A 17734-nucleotide genomic window follows, 5' to 3' on the forward strand; every position below is an offset into this window, starting at 1 on the left:
GGAAGCAGTGGTGGGAAGGAGGGTCTCAGTGTTCAGATTTGTGCTTGGAAAAGACACCCCTCCACTTGCAGCCTCTCTTCCTCTTCCTCGGAGGAAGCCGAGGACATGATGCGAAGGGAAACAGTTCAGATCCAGAAGGATAAATACCACATGAGCTCACCTATACGTGGAATCTAACGAAAAAAGCCACCTGAATTCATAGTAACAGAGAGCACAACGGTGGTTGCCAGAGGCTGGGGCATGAGGCAAAGGGGAGATTAAAAAACAGCAAGAAAGGAGCTAGAATAGTGATTGCCAGGGGCTGCGGGAAGGGGTCACGGGGAGTTATCGTTTAATGGGGTCAGAGTTTCGGCTTTTCAAGATGAAAAGAGTTACGGAGATGGATGATGGGGAGGGTAGCACACAGGTTGAATGTACTCAGTCCCACGGAACTATACACTTAAAATGATCAAGATGGTTAATTATATGTTATGTGTATTTTGCCACAATAAAAAGAACTGAACAATTTTTAAAAAGGAAAGAGGCTATGTATTTTTAGAAAACTAAAAGAAAATAAAAGATGCCTCTGGCTGCATATAAAGAAAGGGTTAGAGGCTAGACTAGGGGGCCACATGGGGTTACACCAGTGAGGGAGATCTGCCTAAGCCAACATGGATACACATTCTATATATCATTCAGCAGAAAAACAAGATGCTAAACAGGATGTATAGAACGGTCCCATTGGTGTGGGAGGGAATGAGGACTTACAAAATTGACTGGATACATCTGGAAATAGACCCTAAAAATGGCTAATGACTGCTACCTTGGGGGAGCGAAGAGGAGGTCTGGAGGAGGTGGAAGATTAATTAATTTTATTTTTAAAGTATCCTAGTTTATACGAAAATGAGAACCAGAGAACCCAACCAATTTGTATGATAAGGACTTTCCGTGTAACATAAGCATTTCATGGGTTTCTTCAACCATTACGAAATTCCATGCATTCTGGGGAGGAGAGTCCCAAGATGTCCATGTAGACTCCTTCTGGGCCCCTTCCCTGGGTTCCTAGAGCAGCCTGAAGAAAACCTACAGCGACCCCACCCCATATCGTGACTCCCCCACATTCCCCCCGCCACCATGGATTATGAGCTTCGAAAGCCAGGGGCTGCTTCATTAATCTTTCTTTATTTATTTTGCTACATTAATCTTTACCTCCTGGGCCTAGTGTTCAATATTTAATAGTAGGAGGCCCTTGATTATTGGTTGGCCTATTCACCTATTTCTCAACTGCAGAACACCATTAATTTAATAGTTTAACCATAGATTCAACTCTTCATTGTCCTTTACTGTCCAGCTGTTCTTGGTCAGCAAGACTGACTGCAACTCTAACTGTATAAACCTCACAGCTCCTACACAGACGATACAAAACAGCACTACAGAAACATATATAGGAATTGTGTTAGACCTTGACTCTAGGAAGGTAAAATTTTTATTGAAACCCCAAAACAAAATTGTTGTCAGTCCCAAGTTGGTAAGAATGGATGGCAGATCATGAAAATTCTCCCTAGCTGTTTTGTTACTTTCCAGGACTTGGGGTTTGCATTTGTTTCAGAGTAATGATGAAACACTAGAGCTATTTAAATGATCCTTTTAGATAGTTCTGGATCAATTTTCTGGGTGGCTTTGGTAAATCGATATGGTCGGCTAGATTTTTGCTCCTTATTACTGATCAGGGAACAGTTTGCCTCTAAAAGGGCAAATTTCTAGGAAACATTCACTATTGGGTTAGTCAATGTGCAGAGGAGACAGCTGTGCTAAAATCTAAAAACTCCAGACACAGGGCAGTGCACAGGCAAAAGCCCTGAAGGCAGGAACAAACTTGACCTGTCCACAGAAGAGAAAACAGGACAATGTTTTGGCTGAAACAGACTAAGCAAGAGAGGGAGGCAGACAATGTGGCCTCTGGAGGAAGAGGTCAGACTGATCAGAGGTTACTTTACCACTGTTTTGACAACTCTGAAGGCATTTGTGCTATGTAGCTATGTGGGTTACAGTTCTCCCTCTTCTCTGTGCACGTCGGAGCCTTCCCACTGGGATCTACCCACCTGACCTTGGACCACCCAGGCACTCTCCTCTCCTGGTCCTTGGGTCCATCCCATTTGATTCAGATCCAGTTCTCTAGATGCTGGCCACCAGTTGCAGTTACATGTCATTACATATCATGGCAGACCTCAGCTGCACATTCTCCATTCTTACACTCTTACACTCGGGTCAAGGGTGGAAGCATCCAACACCCAGACCTCGCAGAGCTTAATCTGTGATGACGTTGATTTTAGCACCTTTAACTGCCCGGCTAGCTCAGTCGGTAGAGCATGAGACTCTTGATTTTAGCACCTTTGGTCTAATGGAGAGGTGCAACTGAGATCACCAAATGGAAAGTGCTCTTCTGGGCAAACAGAGAGCCCTCGTGTGGACCAAGATGTGTGATGGGCACCCTCACACCTGGCCACTCAGCGTGACCCACGCCCTGGGCATGCATCATCTAAAAAGACAGCTGTCAAAGGTAGGTCCTTCCAAGGTGGAGCTCATGGTATATGAGCCACAGCAAATTGCATTTATTTAGTGCCTACTGCGTAGCAGAAGTCTGTACATATTCACCTCACAGTATCTTCCCATCACCATCTTATAAGTGAGAATGACAAGGCCCCAAGAGGTACATTTTCTTTGTCCAGGTCACATGATGGAGCTAGAATTTGAAGCCAACTTTTACCCTTTCAATTATTCCATCTTTGTGTATCTTTTGCCTATATCATCATCATTGGAGAAATAAAATTTCAATTTTTTATAATTATGTTGCCTTGCTTAAAAAACGTTTTAAGGGCCTCTTGTGTATTCCTGACTTTTTATCCATAACCTCCTATCCATTTATTTTCATAATTAAGATTTAAAAGTTATAAATAGGTATTACTCTGCCCCAAGGCACAATCTTTATCATTTCCAACAGCATTGCCAAATTTCAGAATGAAAACTGGTCCCATTTTATGGGTAAACAAACTGAGGCGTGGCATAATTCAATGCAGCCACACAATGAGTGTCCTGCTAGGGAAAGAACCACAGTCCTGCTGATCCAAGTCTGAGATGCTTTCCAACAACAGATTCCACCCAACTGGACTTAACATCCTACACCAGCTTGTAGCCATTGGCCTTCTGACCATAGAATCCCTTTCTGTGTCCTTCTTCAACAAGACAGGACTTCCCGCCCATCTTCAGCAAAGCCATTTGGTCCTAGGACCACTCTTTCCAGGGGTGCTTAGGAAAGTCAATGATGGGAAGACCAGAAAACAATGACTTTCTTCCCCTCTGAAGCTCTAAGACAAAGAGTAAGCAGGGAGGAGCCCAGAGAGCGTTACTGGTCAAACTGGTTTTAGAGAATGTGGCCCCTACCTCAGGCCCATACTGGGAAGGAGATAGGCCCAAGTAGGTGCTGCTGGACCACCCACGGGAGGTCGTTCTTGAAACACAGAACAGAGGCGAGGCCACAGCAGGCCAGCTCCAGAAGGAGACAGATGGACAGACAGACGGGGGTATGCATAGGTTTTTGCCTCCTCCCAAACTCGCAGAGCAGAGAGCCATCTCTACCCGAAGAAAAGGGCGGGGGTGCCGAGAGAGGCCAGGAGGGGGACCTAATGGAAGATTCACAGCCCTGATGAATTTCAGTGAGAAGAAAACCCCTTCCAGGGTTGAATTTTTCAGTTTCGCAAATAGCTGGAAAACCGAACTCCACAGAGCGTCTCATGTTCCCCTCTGTCCTATCGATCTCCCTCCATCTCCTCAGATCCATTCATTTAATACATGACATCTTGATTATGACATTTTCAAGCTTCGGTGGGCTTATCTTTAAGAGAGAATCTTCACTCTCTGCAGCTTGAAACATTTTTCCGATTTCCTTTTACCCTCATCCTCGCTGGACTGTTCTCCAGGCAATGGATGGAACCTAACACGTTTGAAGATGCTTGAAGACATAAATGCAGAGCGAGTTTCTATTCTGTGTGTTTTTGCATGTTTTTAACACAAAGACTCTTTTTTGTGATACGATTCTAATGCTCCTCTGTTCGGCACATTTTTGGCTGTCTTAGGAGCCGTGAACTCTGGATGACATCTGCACATTCCCATCCCAGCAGAAAGGCTGGATTCAGACTCAGGAAGGAGGGGGAAGGGCACAGAACAACAAGCAAAGGTACTCCTCTGGGACTCGCGGGGGCACGGGTGACTCAGGTTAGCTCTCTGGCTCACCGCCCATCTGTTGCTGACAGGGGCCACCTGGGTACGCTCAGCACCCTCTTCTCGTTGAATGAATATGCGAGGTTAAATACCAGCAAAAATACTTACGGATCTCGCAGTTTGCACCCACCCAGCCGTGGGGGCAGTGGCAGGTGTAACCATTGGGCTGGTCCAGGCAGGTACCGGCGTGATGGCAGGGGTTACTGTCACATTCATTTATGTCGATGTCACACTCGTCACCTAGAGAGATAAAGAAACACGGTGATGACAGCTGCCTGCCCCAGCGGCACTGTCACCCATCACTGCTCCGGCCAAGCGGTGATCTGAAGCCAGGGTGATGGTCTCTAGCAATGGAGCCCAGTTGGCTGTGTACATAGAGTGTGACACTCTCCCCAAAATGCCAGACAAGGGACCTTTTGCCTAAGCAAACTAAAAAAGAAAAAAAAAAAAAAAGGCACTCATCAAAACAATCTCCTTTAGTCAAGTCAAATAGTTAACTGAGGCTGATTCTTATGTCTGAATAAACCTTTTGAGGCTGATGGGAAAAGCGAACTGGGGTTCCTGATTTTTTTTTTAACTCGATTTTATTTTGAATGTCATCTGCTAAACCTTCTTATTTATTTTTCTGAAACTCCAGAAAGCCAAAGACTCACAATTTGTGATATTTTTTTGTGGCCAAGTGTTTGAGTGTGTGAGCCTGGATATTTGACTATTTTCTGGATAGTTCTAGGGCACAGCTGTATGCCTCGCCAGAGTCAATTATGAACATTTACTTCATTTTCCAAATGCCTGGTTATGTTTCTGGGAAAGATGAAAATGCAAAGGAAAAGCATCGGTGCCCCCTCATCCCCCCACCCCGCAAAGAAAAGACAGTTCTGAGATCCAGGGTTAGCCCAGCCCTGACTCAGCTTCCCCTGGGAAGCTCACGTTCACTCCAGCCAGTCTCTCCCCCATGATGAAGAAATGGAGCTCTTGACCTTATCTAGAACCAACATTCTAGGGCACCTCTGCCCCCATCAGAGAGACTGGTTTAAACTAACAAACCAGACCATAGGCTGAAGTCATGGTGGTCCAAACACCAACTTACAGGAAACAGTTTGTTCTTACAAGTTACACAAACAAAGCCACTTTACCGAGTTTAAGCCATACTACGAGTTAATACAAGATGGGTATGTGTCTTGAACCGCAAGGCGTCTCATCAAATGAATGGACCAGGACACTTCAAATTGAGGCACTCTCTTAAGAGTTTGAAAAACGAGAGAAAGAAACTTTAAAAATATATCTCTGTTGGGACGCCTGGGTGGCTCAGTTGGTTAAGCCGCTGCCTTCAGCTCAGGTCATGATCCCAGCGTCCTGGGATCGAGTCCCACATCGGGCTCCTTGCTCCGCAGGAAGCCTGCTTCTCCCTCTGACTCTGCCTTCCACTCTGTTTGCCTGTGCTAGCTCTCGCTCTCTCTCTCTCTGACAAATAAATAAATAAATAAAAATCTTAAAAAAAATATATATATATATATCTCTGTTTGCTTAGAGACATGTAAAAAGTGATACTCAAAAAACAGAACAAACTAACCTCCCCTCCCCAGCACTGCTACAATCCTTGACTAAAGCCAAGGGCAAAATCAAGTATTTTGTCAGTTTTCAAAGGCAATGTTTCTGTGTACATGTGGAGAGTCACTTCTAGGCTTACTTAATTAGTATTAAAGTACTTTCCTCTCTGCTCGTGGTTTACCTCACATTTATAAAACCACCATATGTCACTCCCAGCCCATTTTAGAGCAGGAATCTCACGCTGATATATTTCATGTCTGTTTCATTTCACGCTTGTTTCTTACCTGGCATCTGACTATTTTATTTTTAACTAAGTGAAATCTGTCGAATAAAACATTTACTACTTTGAGGCTCTCCTAGGTTGATTGTAATTCAGTAGTGTCTAAGTGAGTGTTTCCCACAATAAATATAGTCATTTACATCAATGGGAAAGACGTGAAATTGATTGCCTCTCACTAACCTATTCCGAAGGTTGTCTTGCTATTAATGGGGCGATCGCTTTGAGCGTGAAAGGGCACAGACTAACCAATTACAGTCGGCATTCCGTGGCAGACTGGTCGAGGAGACATATAAACAAGAACGTGCTGAGAAACATGAAAAGGACTAAGTCAAAGGCCTTGACAAATATATATACACCAGTACTATTTTCCAACCATTTGTGAAGACAAGCTTAATTGAAGTATTTATTAGGCAATCGCTGTCTTGAGCTAGGCATCTGAAAACTCCACTTTCTTCAAGAAGATGCCCTGTTACTTTTGTAGCCACAGCTGCAGAAACAGCCTGACTTTTCCGTGACTCCACTTCCTGGCAAAACTCAAAAGCTCCCCTCTGCTCCACAAGTCCAATGTCAGCGTCAAACCCTTCTGATCCCCTAAATTCCGGGCAGTCCAGCCCATCTGTTCCTGCTCTGGTCCAGAGCTTTTTGGACCAGCGAGGTAAATGCCCAACCCAGGGTCCAGACTAACGCTAATGCATGTACTGGTTCTTGGATCTCCAAGGTGCGCTAATGTAGTTGGGAGAAGTCCGCAGTCTGTAAGTTAGTCTCCTCCTAGGCGCCCCCCAACTCCAAACTGGAAGGATTTGACAGAGATAGAGAATGATGGGGGAAATGGAATGAACCCATAGGTATGGATGAAATATGTAAAACCTGGGATCCAAAGGGCTGGGGTACCAGAGAGAGTCCCAAGCCTATCCTTGTCTGGATTTCTTCATCACTGGGCTCTTAGGGCCACACTAGGGATGGATTAAATGAAACCAGTTAATGATACAAACTCCATGCCAGTCTGGGATGCAAACAGCCAGCAGCTACTTCCACAGCACAGGTGCTCTGGCCAACCCCTGGGGAGACGCATGGTGCATGGCATAGGGATATGGATGGGGTGACTCGTGAGGCAAATTTTCAACCAAAAGACTCCCAAACATGACCGCTCTTCTCTGCCTTACAGAGATCATGCTTTCTGACATCAGTCTTACACAAGGTATTTGAAGATTTATTATAAACCATGGAGAGTGACTCTGTTATATGTAGATTCATTTGTATGTAAATTCATTTCAAGTTCCCCATAGTATGAGTATTACGTTTTTCTGTGCACCCTACCATTCCACTCAATCAATATGCATTCTAGCTTATTTTAGAAGAGTTCCTGGTGTATTATATCACCTTGCCTTACTCAGAGTTGACTTAATAAATCTTTATGCTTTTGCTGGCTTGAGCCAGATGACTTTTTTTGTTGACTCGCTTACTTTCTTTTTAATTCGAGTCAGGGAAAAAAATCAATTACTTTTAAATCACTCTTGTGCTTGAGTAACATTTGTAAAGAGAATACATAATGAAATTTCTACTTGACTAAGGCTGGAAATCGGAGTCTGAGCTTTAAATCTTTTACAATTGCTTTTCAATCTACTACTTTCTAAGAAGCAGTGTGTAGAGTAGGCATCAAAATTTGATAGTGTTTATGCAAATTTACACATGTGCTCTTTAATTCTGTATGCTTTACTCAGATCCATTAAAGTGAAAAAAAAATCTAAAAAGTCACGGCTGTGAGTAAACCCTTTGATTAATACAGCCTACAATGAATGATATCAATGAAAATCATAATCAGAATACCGAGCATTAAATATAGAGCTACTGTGTGCCAGGTACGGGAATGGATACATTAACTATATCTCCTTCCTGCTTCCAGATACTTTATTCCAGATGAAATGAATGCTAAAAATTATCTAGAACTTCTTCCACTGTGATGGAGTGACAGAAAGCTCTCTCTTGGCCTACCACAGTAAAGCAGATGAAATATATATTTAAAAAAAAAAAACACTTTTAAGACATTAGGCAACAGGTAGTGCACCCAAGAGAAGGAAAACAGAACAGCTGAGTACCGTGATCGTCCTGGCTTCCTGCCTGCAGCCGACTGAGAAAGAACACAGTGTTTCCCTGAACCAAGGACAACTGGACTTTGTGGGAGACGAGGTAGCTGCAACGTGTGGGACAGCGTCCCAAAGAAGATAGAGCCAGTCAGACAAAGAGCATTAGAGATGTCCTGCATCCCCTTGAGTTTGTTGCTGAATTCTGTGTGTGAGTACACTGGAACTCCATAGCCTTGGCAAACACCGTGATGCATGAGCAGTTCCCTAAGCTCTTAGAGGCCTGTGTTCAAAGTCTCCCAAGTCAAAAAACAGATATTTCATTGGTCACCCAGCGCTTCAGTGGAAAAAAGCAGCACCTCAGCCCTAGGGCATCTCTATCCTAGAGGAAAGGCGACCACAGACCCATTCCCCCCAAATAGAGAAACAAACCTTGAAAGGATCACTTATGCCAGCAAGTAACTTACATACCTGCCGGGGGACAAAGGGGAGAAGGTGGGAAGGCCAGCACTAAAAAAAAGAAACACAAAAAACCCAAACACTCCATAACTCCCAAGGACCATCCATCCATCCACACAAGGCCTGTTAGCTGGGCAAAGAAAGAGGAATATGTAATCCATAACCGAAAGAAGTATCAGTCCAAAGACACAAGTTCAGAAATCATGGATGATGTTGAGTAAACAAGGAATTTGCTCAAAATGTGAAGGAAACCATGAACAAAATGAGGATAGAAATGAAAGATATAGAAAAGAACCAATGGAACATCAAGATGTGAAAAATACAGTTATCTGAAATTAAAGACAACGCTGGATGACTTTCACAGCAGACTAGATTCTGCAGAATAAATTAGTAAACTTGACAACAGTAATAGGAGCTAAATACACTGAGTCTCAGGGAAAAAAAAAATTTTTATTTTACACTCAGTAGAAACTCAGTGACCTGTTGTACAATTTTAAGTAGTCTAACAGATGTGATTAGAGTCCCAGGAAAGGGAAGTAGGGCATAAAATAATATTTGGTGGAATAATGGCTAAAAATTTTCCAAATCTGATGAAATTATAAAACCACAGATCCAAGAATTACACCAAATCCCAAGCAGGATAAACACCAACAAAATCACAACAAGGAACATTGTGATTAATTTGTTAAAAGTCAGTAATCAAGGAAAAATCCTAAAAGCAGCCAGAATGAGATTTCTGCTTCCAAAACTGTGAGACAGAAATATTTTTCCTACTCTTCCAACAAGCAAAAACTCTCGACCTTATACAGAAAACAAACATGAGGGGCGCCTGGGTGGCTCAGTGGGTTAAAGCCTCTGCCTTTGGCTCAGGTCTTGATCCCAGGGTCCTGGGATAGAACCACACCATTGGGCTCACTGCTCAGGGGGGAACCTGCTTCTCCCTCTCCCTGCCACTCTGCCTACTTGTGCTCTCTATCTCTCTATCAAATAAATAAATAAAATCTTTAAAAAAGAAAAGAAAAGAAAAACAAACACGAGAAGACTCTGAGAGGTCAGGAAGAGACAGACTGGCAGGGAAACTCGGGACCCACGAAACAACGTGGCGGTGAACTCCTGAGTTTTCTTCTGGCTTCTTATGTTCCAGACCAGATGTTGGAGAAGCCAGCAACTCAGGAGTGCCCAAAAGTCCATGGGGGAAAAAAAAAAAAACAAGGCCCAGCTACATAATACACTTACAAATACTCCATAGATCAAAGAGAAAATCTAAAGGGACCTAAACAAAATTGAATGAAAATGAAAATATGACATAAAATCTGTGGGACAGAGCCAAATAATATTTTTCTTTAAGATTTTATTTATTTACTTTAGAGAGAGAGAGAGTGAGAGAGAATCCCAAGCGGGTTCCATGATGAATGCAGAAGCTGAGATGGGGCTCGATCCCAGGACCCTAAGATCATCACTTAAGCCAAAAATCAAGAGCCACCCAGGTGCCCCCACAGCTAAAGAAGTGTTGAAGGGTGAATTTATGGCCCCAAATTATACACATGAGAAATAAGGAAGAGCCTCAAATCAATAATCTAACGTCTCCCCTAAACACCCTGGAAGAAAAGCAAAATAAACCCAAGCTGAAAAAGCCAATCTCATAAGGTAAATGTGCCGTTGGATTGAGTGTCTAATTATGTAACAATGATTGGTCTAATTCACTCCACTTAGTCAATTTTGGGGCTTTTGAGTACTTAATAGTGGAACAAGAGTCAGTTTTGCCAACTCTCAGTTAAAATAAAGATATTTGGTGCCAGGGTAGCAATTCAAAGAGGATAGGCAGCATCACTCCTGACGTGGTGGAAGGGAGTATTTTACCACCAGACTCTTCCATGCATGTTAACTCTCAAGATACTCTAGGTTCTTCTTAAAGGGGAAGAAAGGTTCTATGATCAAAAATATTTGGAAAATAAAACAAAGGCAAATTAAATTCCTTACTGTACAACCTCTCAGAGCCTGTAGTTCCCAGACATCCTTTATGAATATCCACATGGTATCATGTCCCAAATTCATTCAGCCACAGATGCTTTTTCCAAGAAGCATCTCATGGGACCAGTGTTCTGTAAAGGATATTAACAGCACAGTTCTCCAAACAACTTTGGGAACTGTTCTGTGGTCCTCTGCAGCCAGAACAGTCACCAGGGCTGAAGGGAAATAGACATTTGTTGTTTTCAAAGACCAGTTTAGAGTGAGGTCAGAACCCGCTTCACGGAGGAGTCCGACCGCTCCCTCTGATCAAGGTGAGTACCACGGAGAGATGCCTGGGGGCAGGGAGGGGGAGCAGAGGGGACCAGGAGGCAAGGGCACTTATCCTTGTCCTGGAGGGAAGGACACTACTGAGAAGATCCTGACTCGGGGTGTTCAGGAACCAGCCAGGGCAAGACTGGAAATGCTGGATAGGGCCAGACCACTAGGGTCTGGACAACCACCTAAGGGCTTTAAAATCTTTTTCTTAAAAACAATGAATGTCAATAAGCAACATTTAAGTAGGAAGCAACAGGATTACAGATCAGTTCATAAGGTCTCCACGGTGTGGGGAGGGCATTAGGGATGAAGGCAAAGGGGTGTGGGGAGACCGGTTAGAGGGGCTGCACTAATGTGGGCAGAAGAGGAAGGCAGCCCGGTGTTGGTTCCAGGAAGTGAGAGGGTCTAAGAGGTTCTAGGATTCTTTGGTGGTTGGATGTAGGTAAGGAAGAAGAGGACGAAAGGACAAAATGTGCCCCTGGTTTCTGCCCAGAAAAACCCAACATGCCGGTAATACCGTTTATTGAGCTAGCAAACCCGCAAGAAGAAAGGGGGGGGGGGGGGACACCTGGCTGGCTTAGTCAGTTGAGTATCCCACTCTTAGTTCCAGCTCAGGCCATGATCTCAGGCCATGATCAAGCCCCAAGGAGTGCTCTGGGCTCATCAGGGAGTCTGCTTGAGATTTTTTCCCTCTCCCTCTGTCCCTCCTCACCCTCTCTCTTGCTCTCTAGAATAAATGAATAAATCTTTTAAAAAATGGAAGGGAGAAGAAATTCTATAGCTCAATGTATCTTTGAGGGATATCTAAGAGCGAATATAGATTAGGAAATTCAAGATTTGGTAAGTGTTCTGGAGAAAAGATTGCATTTTATCTCCCATAAGATACCAAGATAAATTTCAAATGGATTAAAGATTTGTATGCACAAAAATTAACTCATGTTATTAGGGTAATATAGGAGAGTGTTTATAAAATCTTGATGTGTAGGGTCTTTCTAGCATGAAACTACAAGAAAAGGAAGCAAAAGAAAATATCAAGATTTAATAATACAAAAATAAAATATAATATAGGAAAATAAAACATCTTATACATTTGAAAAGCAAATAGCAATAGAAAAATATTTGTAACCTATGGAATATAAAATGTCATATGCCTATTAAAAAGGGCTTTTTCAAGTCAAGAATAAAGATTAACCTAAGTGTTAGCTAACTGGAATTAAAATAAAAATTTAAAGTAAAAGAAAGAAAGGAAGGTAGGAGGGTTGGTTAACATAAATGGTAGAAAAGCAAAGAAAGGATATGAATACGGAGTTTATAAAAGAAGAGACACAAATGACCATGCATATATTTTGAAAGTATACAATCTTATTATGAATCAGAGACCTACAAACAAAAACGCTTAAAGGGCGTTTTTGGCCACCAAATGACAATTCTCAGTATCTGTATGAAGTTAGGAGAATAGATGTCCCTGTATACTCTTGGTAGAAGTAAATTTGGTACAGTGTTCTTTCTCAAGAGCAGTATGGAAATATGTACATATTTTTCTGGACCCTGAGACTCCAGGAAATTAGCTCAAAGAAATAATCAGACAAGTCCACAAAGATGTACATCCGAGAATACTCATATCAATGTTGTTTATAATAGGGAAAAGTTCTCAACCCCCAAAAAGTTAAATGGGCGATGTGTTAAAAAAAAAAAAAATTTTTTTTATAGAATGAGCTATAGGGCAGCCAGCAAAAATGGTAAAACAGAAGGCTATTTCTTTAGGTGGAACCACATTTATGATATACATGTATTTTTAAGTGAGAAGTAGGTTACAATATAGTAGGATAAATATGATTCTCTTTTATCCAAATATAAATGCATATACACTAAATGCTCTATGTCATACACACGGACCTTCAGGAAGATCTCTGGATATATGTATCAAGATATGAATGGCTACCTCCAAGCTGTCGGGTTTCTTCCTATAGGCATATATCTTCTAATCTTCTCCCAAGCTTTTTATGATTTGTGAGATAAAAATGTCTGAGGAAAAAAGACCCAGAATGCTTCCCCAATATTATTTTTGCATCCATTGATGAGTATAAATGTCTGTGTGTGTTTATAAACCAGTCAGCAAAACAAAACCATCTGCGAATCATTTTCTGGAATGAGCCCACTTCTCAGTCTCAGGAAAACCTAAAAGGAAAACACAGGATGTGACACAGATAAATAGAAGGAAGATCAGAAGTCGCTTCTCCCACATCTTGACCGCTGGCATCTTCTCCAGAGGCACAAAAGAGGGTCCCCAGAGATGGACCAGGAGACCGTGCTCTATGAAACCCCCCAGGCCGTGCTGCTCAGTTGAAGAGAGGCGAGCGCCCCGAGCTGCTCTCCACACCGAGCTAACACAGGCTTTCCTGCAGCTGAAGACCCCACCTTGTTCTGTGGGCACTTCAAATGTCAACCTTTCCCAACTTGCAAACCAGAGTGACCTGGATGTTTTTGTTGGTTTAGCAACCTCTGAATACCTAGATTTGTCCTATACTCTCCATTCCAGAATTCTTGGGTTCTGATGCAAAAGCAAAGGATGGAGCCTTCTCTACTCCAATGGTTCAGAGTTCCTTCTGGGACTGTGAGGAAAATGTGAGCCTCCTCTCAACAGATACCCATACATGAGATGTTTCACTGAAATCCAATTTCAGGGATTCAAGGCCTCCCTGAAGCCCATAGGGTAGGCAGTGATTTAGAAGGATCCCTAGTCTAGAAATGACTCCTCCCACTCAGAGGTCAGCGGCCACCAATGTTTCTCCAGCACCCAGCCCTGTCCCCTGCCTGCCCTCCCAGTCTCCTTCGCTCTCGGACCTTTTCTCTACCTATTCTCTACACCTCGAGCATCTGTACTTCCCTAACAATCAACACGGTAGCTGAAGTCTGTGCCTCTCGCTGCCCACCACCACCGCCACCTCCCCTTATTGTTCAAAATCCCGCCACTGTTGCATCTTTCAGTAAAAATAAATGCGGTCACCAAACGCAATTTCTAGAAAAGACGCATTCAATCCTTCCTTTCCCCTTCGTCCGTGAACACTTGAACTTTCTCAGCTATTGGTGTAATGGCTCATTTCTCATGTTTCCCAGCTACGGCTCTGGAAACGTACAGCAATGGCAATGTCAGCAAGCCTTCCGTGCCAGACGCTGCGTTCAGAAGAACCTCATTTAATGACAACACAGCCAATTGTTTTAAAATAGATCATTGTCCAAGCAATGCCTAGTTGCATTTTGCAAAGGTATTCATATTTTGCGATAATATATGCATGGAGATTTCTCAGTTGGTTTTTGGTTTTTGGGTTTTTTGTTGTTGTTGTTGTTTTTAACAGCTGCCACCTTTGGGATTTGGGGATAGATTTAAAACTCAGTTCCCGGATCACTTGCCTGTAAACCCGGGTGCACAGACACACGTGCCATTTAGACCCTCACTGTCGCAGGTGCCTCCGTTCAGACAGCTGACGTTAGCGCAGGGGTCCTTGTACGACTCACAGTGTATTCCTGTGGAGAGACAGACACACAAGGGGTCACTCATTAAGGGATCTATAGCCCCCGTGGTCTTTAAAAGCAAAGCGTTGGAATAGCCCAGAACTCCAAGAAGGCAGATTCCCAGAGGCCCACGTGTGTGTGTGCACATGGGTGTGCATGTGTGTAAGCATGCACACCCATGTGCCCACTCTTAACCATCGTGAAGACTCGCCCATGAGGACACAACAAATCCATTCTCTGTCTTGAGGTCCCATCGTCGTCATGCATCTGTACTTTCTCTGACGACCTGTATCAAAGTCTGGGAAACAGCAAGTTAGAGCCCTGAAAGACAACATTTACCAGAATGTTTTGTAAGTCTCCAAAAGACAAAGAAGAGCCAGACATCCTTTATAAGATATTGATATAATTAATAAACAGCCTCGTGATGAGGAAGATGTGGAGTCAGATATTGAAATGAACTCTGGTTCTACTTTGGGGAACTACAGAACAGAAAGGGAGCCCTGGGGTCCTTGGACTTTATTTTAAAAGACTAAATCCAATTACCACGTACCAAAGATCACCTCTGTTGTCCACTGGCTCTGTCCCCGCACCGGGCTTTGCATCTCACTGGATCCTGGCAACAACGCTAGGAGACAAATAGCCTTACGCCCCAAGCTAGGATTTTGAAACCCCCAGTGATCCGAATCTGAGCCTGTCCTTGCTAACTAGTCTGCAAGAGTGAGCTCAGACTGGCCTTGGAAACATACAAAATTCTACAGAGCTCAGAGCACCCATTTCACAAAAAAGCAGACATCTTAAAAATCTTTACAGCAAAAGCAGTTTCCCATGGGTGTAAAAAAAAGTTTATGTGTGGATGCGAAAGTAGGACTGAAGGACTGAATTATTTTGTCTTTCACATCAGGGATTTCTATATTGGTGGAATTTTTCTTTTCAGTGAGTCATTAGTGCTTTATAATTTTATTAAAAACTTTAAAAATTCAATGCTATTTGAAAGGTAAGATTTCTGCTGTTGTCTCACCAGAAGGCCAAGATCGATGAATGGATTAATCTCTCTCTCCCTCATCCCTTGCCCTTTGGAGGGGAAGAGAGATTACATTATATTCCATATAAGAATGTAGAGAATGATGTGTTTGCCCTTCCTGACAGGCTCGCGACACATAAGCAGAAAGCAAATAGGAACAGGATGGTATTTACTCAATTTGCTCTCCACTTCATCACTGAGCTCATATTGTGCAAAGGACTGCCACACCCAGTGACTCATCACTTAGTCACTGAAATTACTCTCGAGATTTTTGTCTATCGTTTTTTTTTTTTTTTTTTTTCAGTGTCTTCAGAATTGGGCTCACGAAAGACAAAACAGTGTAAGAGGAAGGAGAAACAGAACCGCCTATCTGTGTTCATACTAACAACTTCTTTGAGCCTGGCAAAGTTGGAATAGATGGCTTTTCATTCCATTTTATCCTTTGCCCCTCATGCCCAACCCATGAATAATATTCTGCCAGATATTTTCCTAAAGTGCCTTTCAGATCCTTGCCTGGCTTTTCTCCCTGCACCGACCAGGGGCCCGGTGGGCCTCAAACCCTGGAAGCCCCATCCTAGCTCCCTCCCTGTCTCCAGTGACTGGAATGAGCCTTGGTGACTTCCACTGACTTTAACCAACCCAGGCAATCCAAGCGATGTGCAAGATCAAAAAAATGTAAAAATGTGCATGAAACCGGTCATTTTTTTCTCACCTGGGTATGTACAGCCTTTTCACCCAGAAGCTTCTGTTTTCTCACTGATTCCCAAGTAGCATGGGCTCAATCAAATGAATAAAATGCAAAGCAGCCTTTTCTGCTCCAAAGTGTTTATCAAAAAGCAAAGAGCTTCATATTTTCAAGCTCCCACGGGGCTGATCAATGGAAACCAGGTGACAGAAAATGCTTTCAAATGCAATGGGAAATACAGTTAGAGCCAAAGTTCAGAGATGCCTGGCATCTGGCATCTAAAAATATGTTCATTCTATCTAAAGAAAGAATGACCAAGGATGATCTTTACTGGGTTTCTAATAATACATTAGCCAGTCGAGCCTGCATAATATTAATACAATGAACACATGAGCATGCACAGGACCAGGTTTTTCAAATGAGGCAGAAAAGCAAATTGTAAGCTAAATATTTGAACATCTCAACCTTAAAAGACTTCAGTAAGATAGATTCAATGAAAACACCCAAGATAATAGTAATTTCAATCTTTTGGGTTTTTTTTTTAATTTTTGGCAATAATTTTATCCCTCATCACTTCTCTTTTTCAAAAGATACTGGGTCACTTGAGATTGAGAGTTTCCTGGCATCTCATCTTCATGGAAACACAATGGCTATGAAGCGAGATGGGCTTAAAGTCCCCAGCAAGCCCTTGGTTTCTATACTCTAAACCTTGCTAATCCCTTTATAAGAAACATTTGTCATATTGCTCAGCTTATCTTTTTTTTTTATAGTATTTATTAAGAATCTTTCAATTTAGCTATTTATTTATTTATTTTTAAAGATTTTATTTATTTACTTGACAGACAGAGATCACAAGTAGGCAGAGAGGCACGCAGAGAGAAAGAGAGGAGGAAGCGGGCTCCCCGCCGAGCAGAGAGCCCGATGTGGGGCTCGATCCCAGGACGCTGAGATCACGACCTGAGTTGAAGGCAGAGGCTTAATCCACTGAGCCACCCAGGTGCCCTTGCTCAGCTTATCTTAAGAGCTGAACAACCATGTGCTGGAAACCTTGAAGACAGAGACCAGAGAGTCATGAACACCACCGATGTGCCAAAGAGACTCCACCAAAACCCTCCTTCGCAGGCCCCCCTTCCCCAGGGGCCCTGAGTGCCAGTACCACACTGTGCTGGCCATCCATTTCCTCTGACCTGAATGCCTTCCTTTCCCTCTGCCCGCTGGTCTTCACCTGGCACATTCCATCTGTCAAAACCTAACTCCAATGCTCTTTCTCTAGAGAGCTGAACCTGAGTCTCTGGAGACAGAGCTCCATTTTTCCACCATTGTGCACTGAAAGCACTGAGATTCGCAGTATGATGAAGTTTAATTGGGTTAAAGCATGACTTATCTGTTCTCCTGTCTGATCCCCTCATCCCTCAACAAATCTCCGAGGGCCTTCAGAGCAGAGGCCATGATCTAACGCATGGAAGACATTCTGGACGTACCACCAGAATCCCATCCTTCCAGGAGGGGCGATGGTCAGTGTACTTTGGCTGACACACAGGTAGGACTGCCAGAGGAGTGAGAAGCCATTCCAAATCTGCCTCAAAAACACCCTATTTTGTCAG

General features: G+C 43.1%; 1 protein-coding gene across 2 annotated transcripts in view; it reads right to left on the bottom strand.

The window, feature by feature from the left end:
- The window catches only part of DNER (delta/notch like EGF repeat containing), a 312134-nt gene that overhangs the window by 12379 nt on the left and 282021 nt on the right, over positions 1-17734 (bottom strand). For both annotated transcript variants that reach the window (XM_045078829.1, XM_045078830.1), the window contains exons 10-11: positions 14323-14436; positions 4366-4497 (exon numbers count right to left, since the gene is read on the bottom strand). In XM_045078829.1, the coding sequence (XP_044934764.1) occupies positions 4366-4497; positions 14323-14436 (246 nt within the window). The remainder of the gene's footprint in view (positions 1-4365; positions 4498-14322; positions 14437-17734) is intronic.

This window comes from Mustela putorius, unplaced genomic scaffold (genome assembly GCF_011764305.1).
Source record: "Mustela putorius furo isolate JIRA1106 unplaced genomic scaffold, ASM1176430v1.1 tig00000275_pilon_pilon_pilon, whole genome shotgun sequence".
Classification (NCBI taxonomy): Eukaryota; Metazoa; Chordata; class Mammalia; order Carnivora; family Mustelidae; genus Mustela; species Mustela putorius.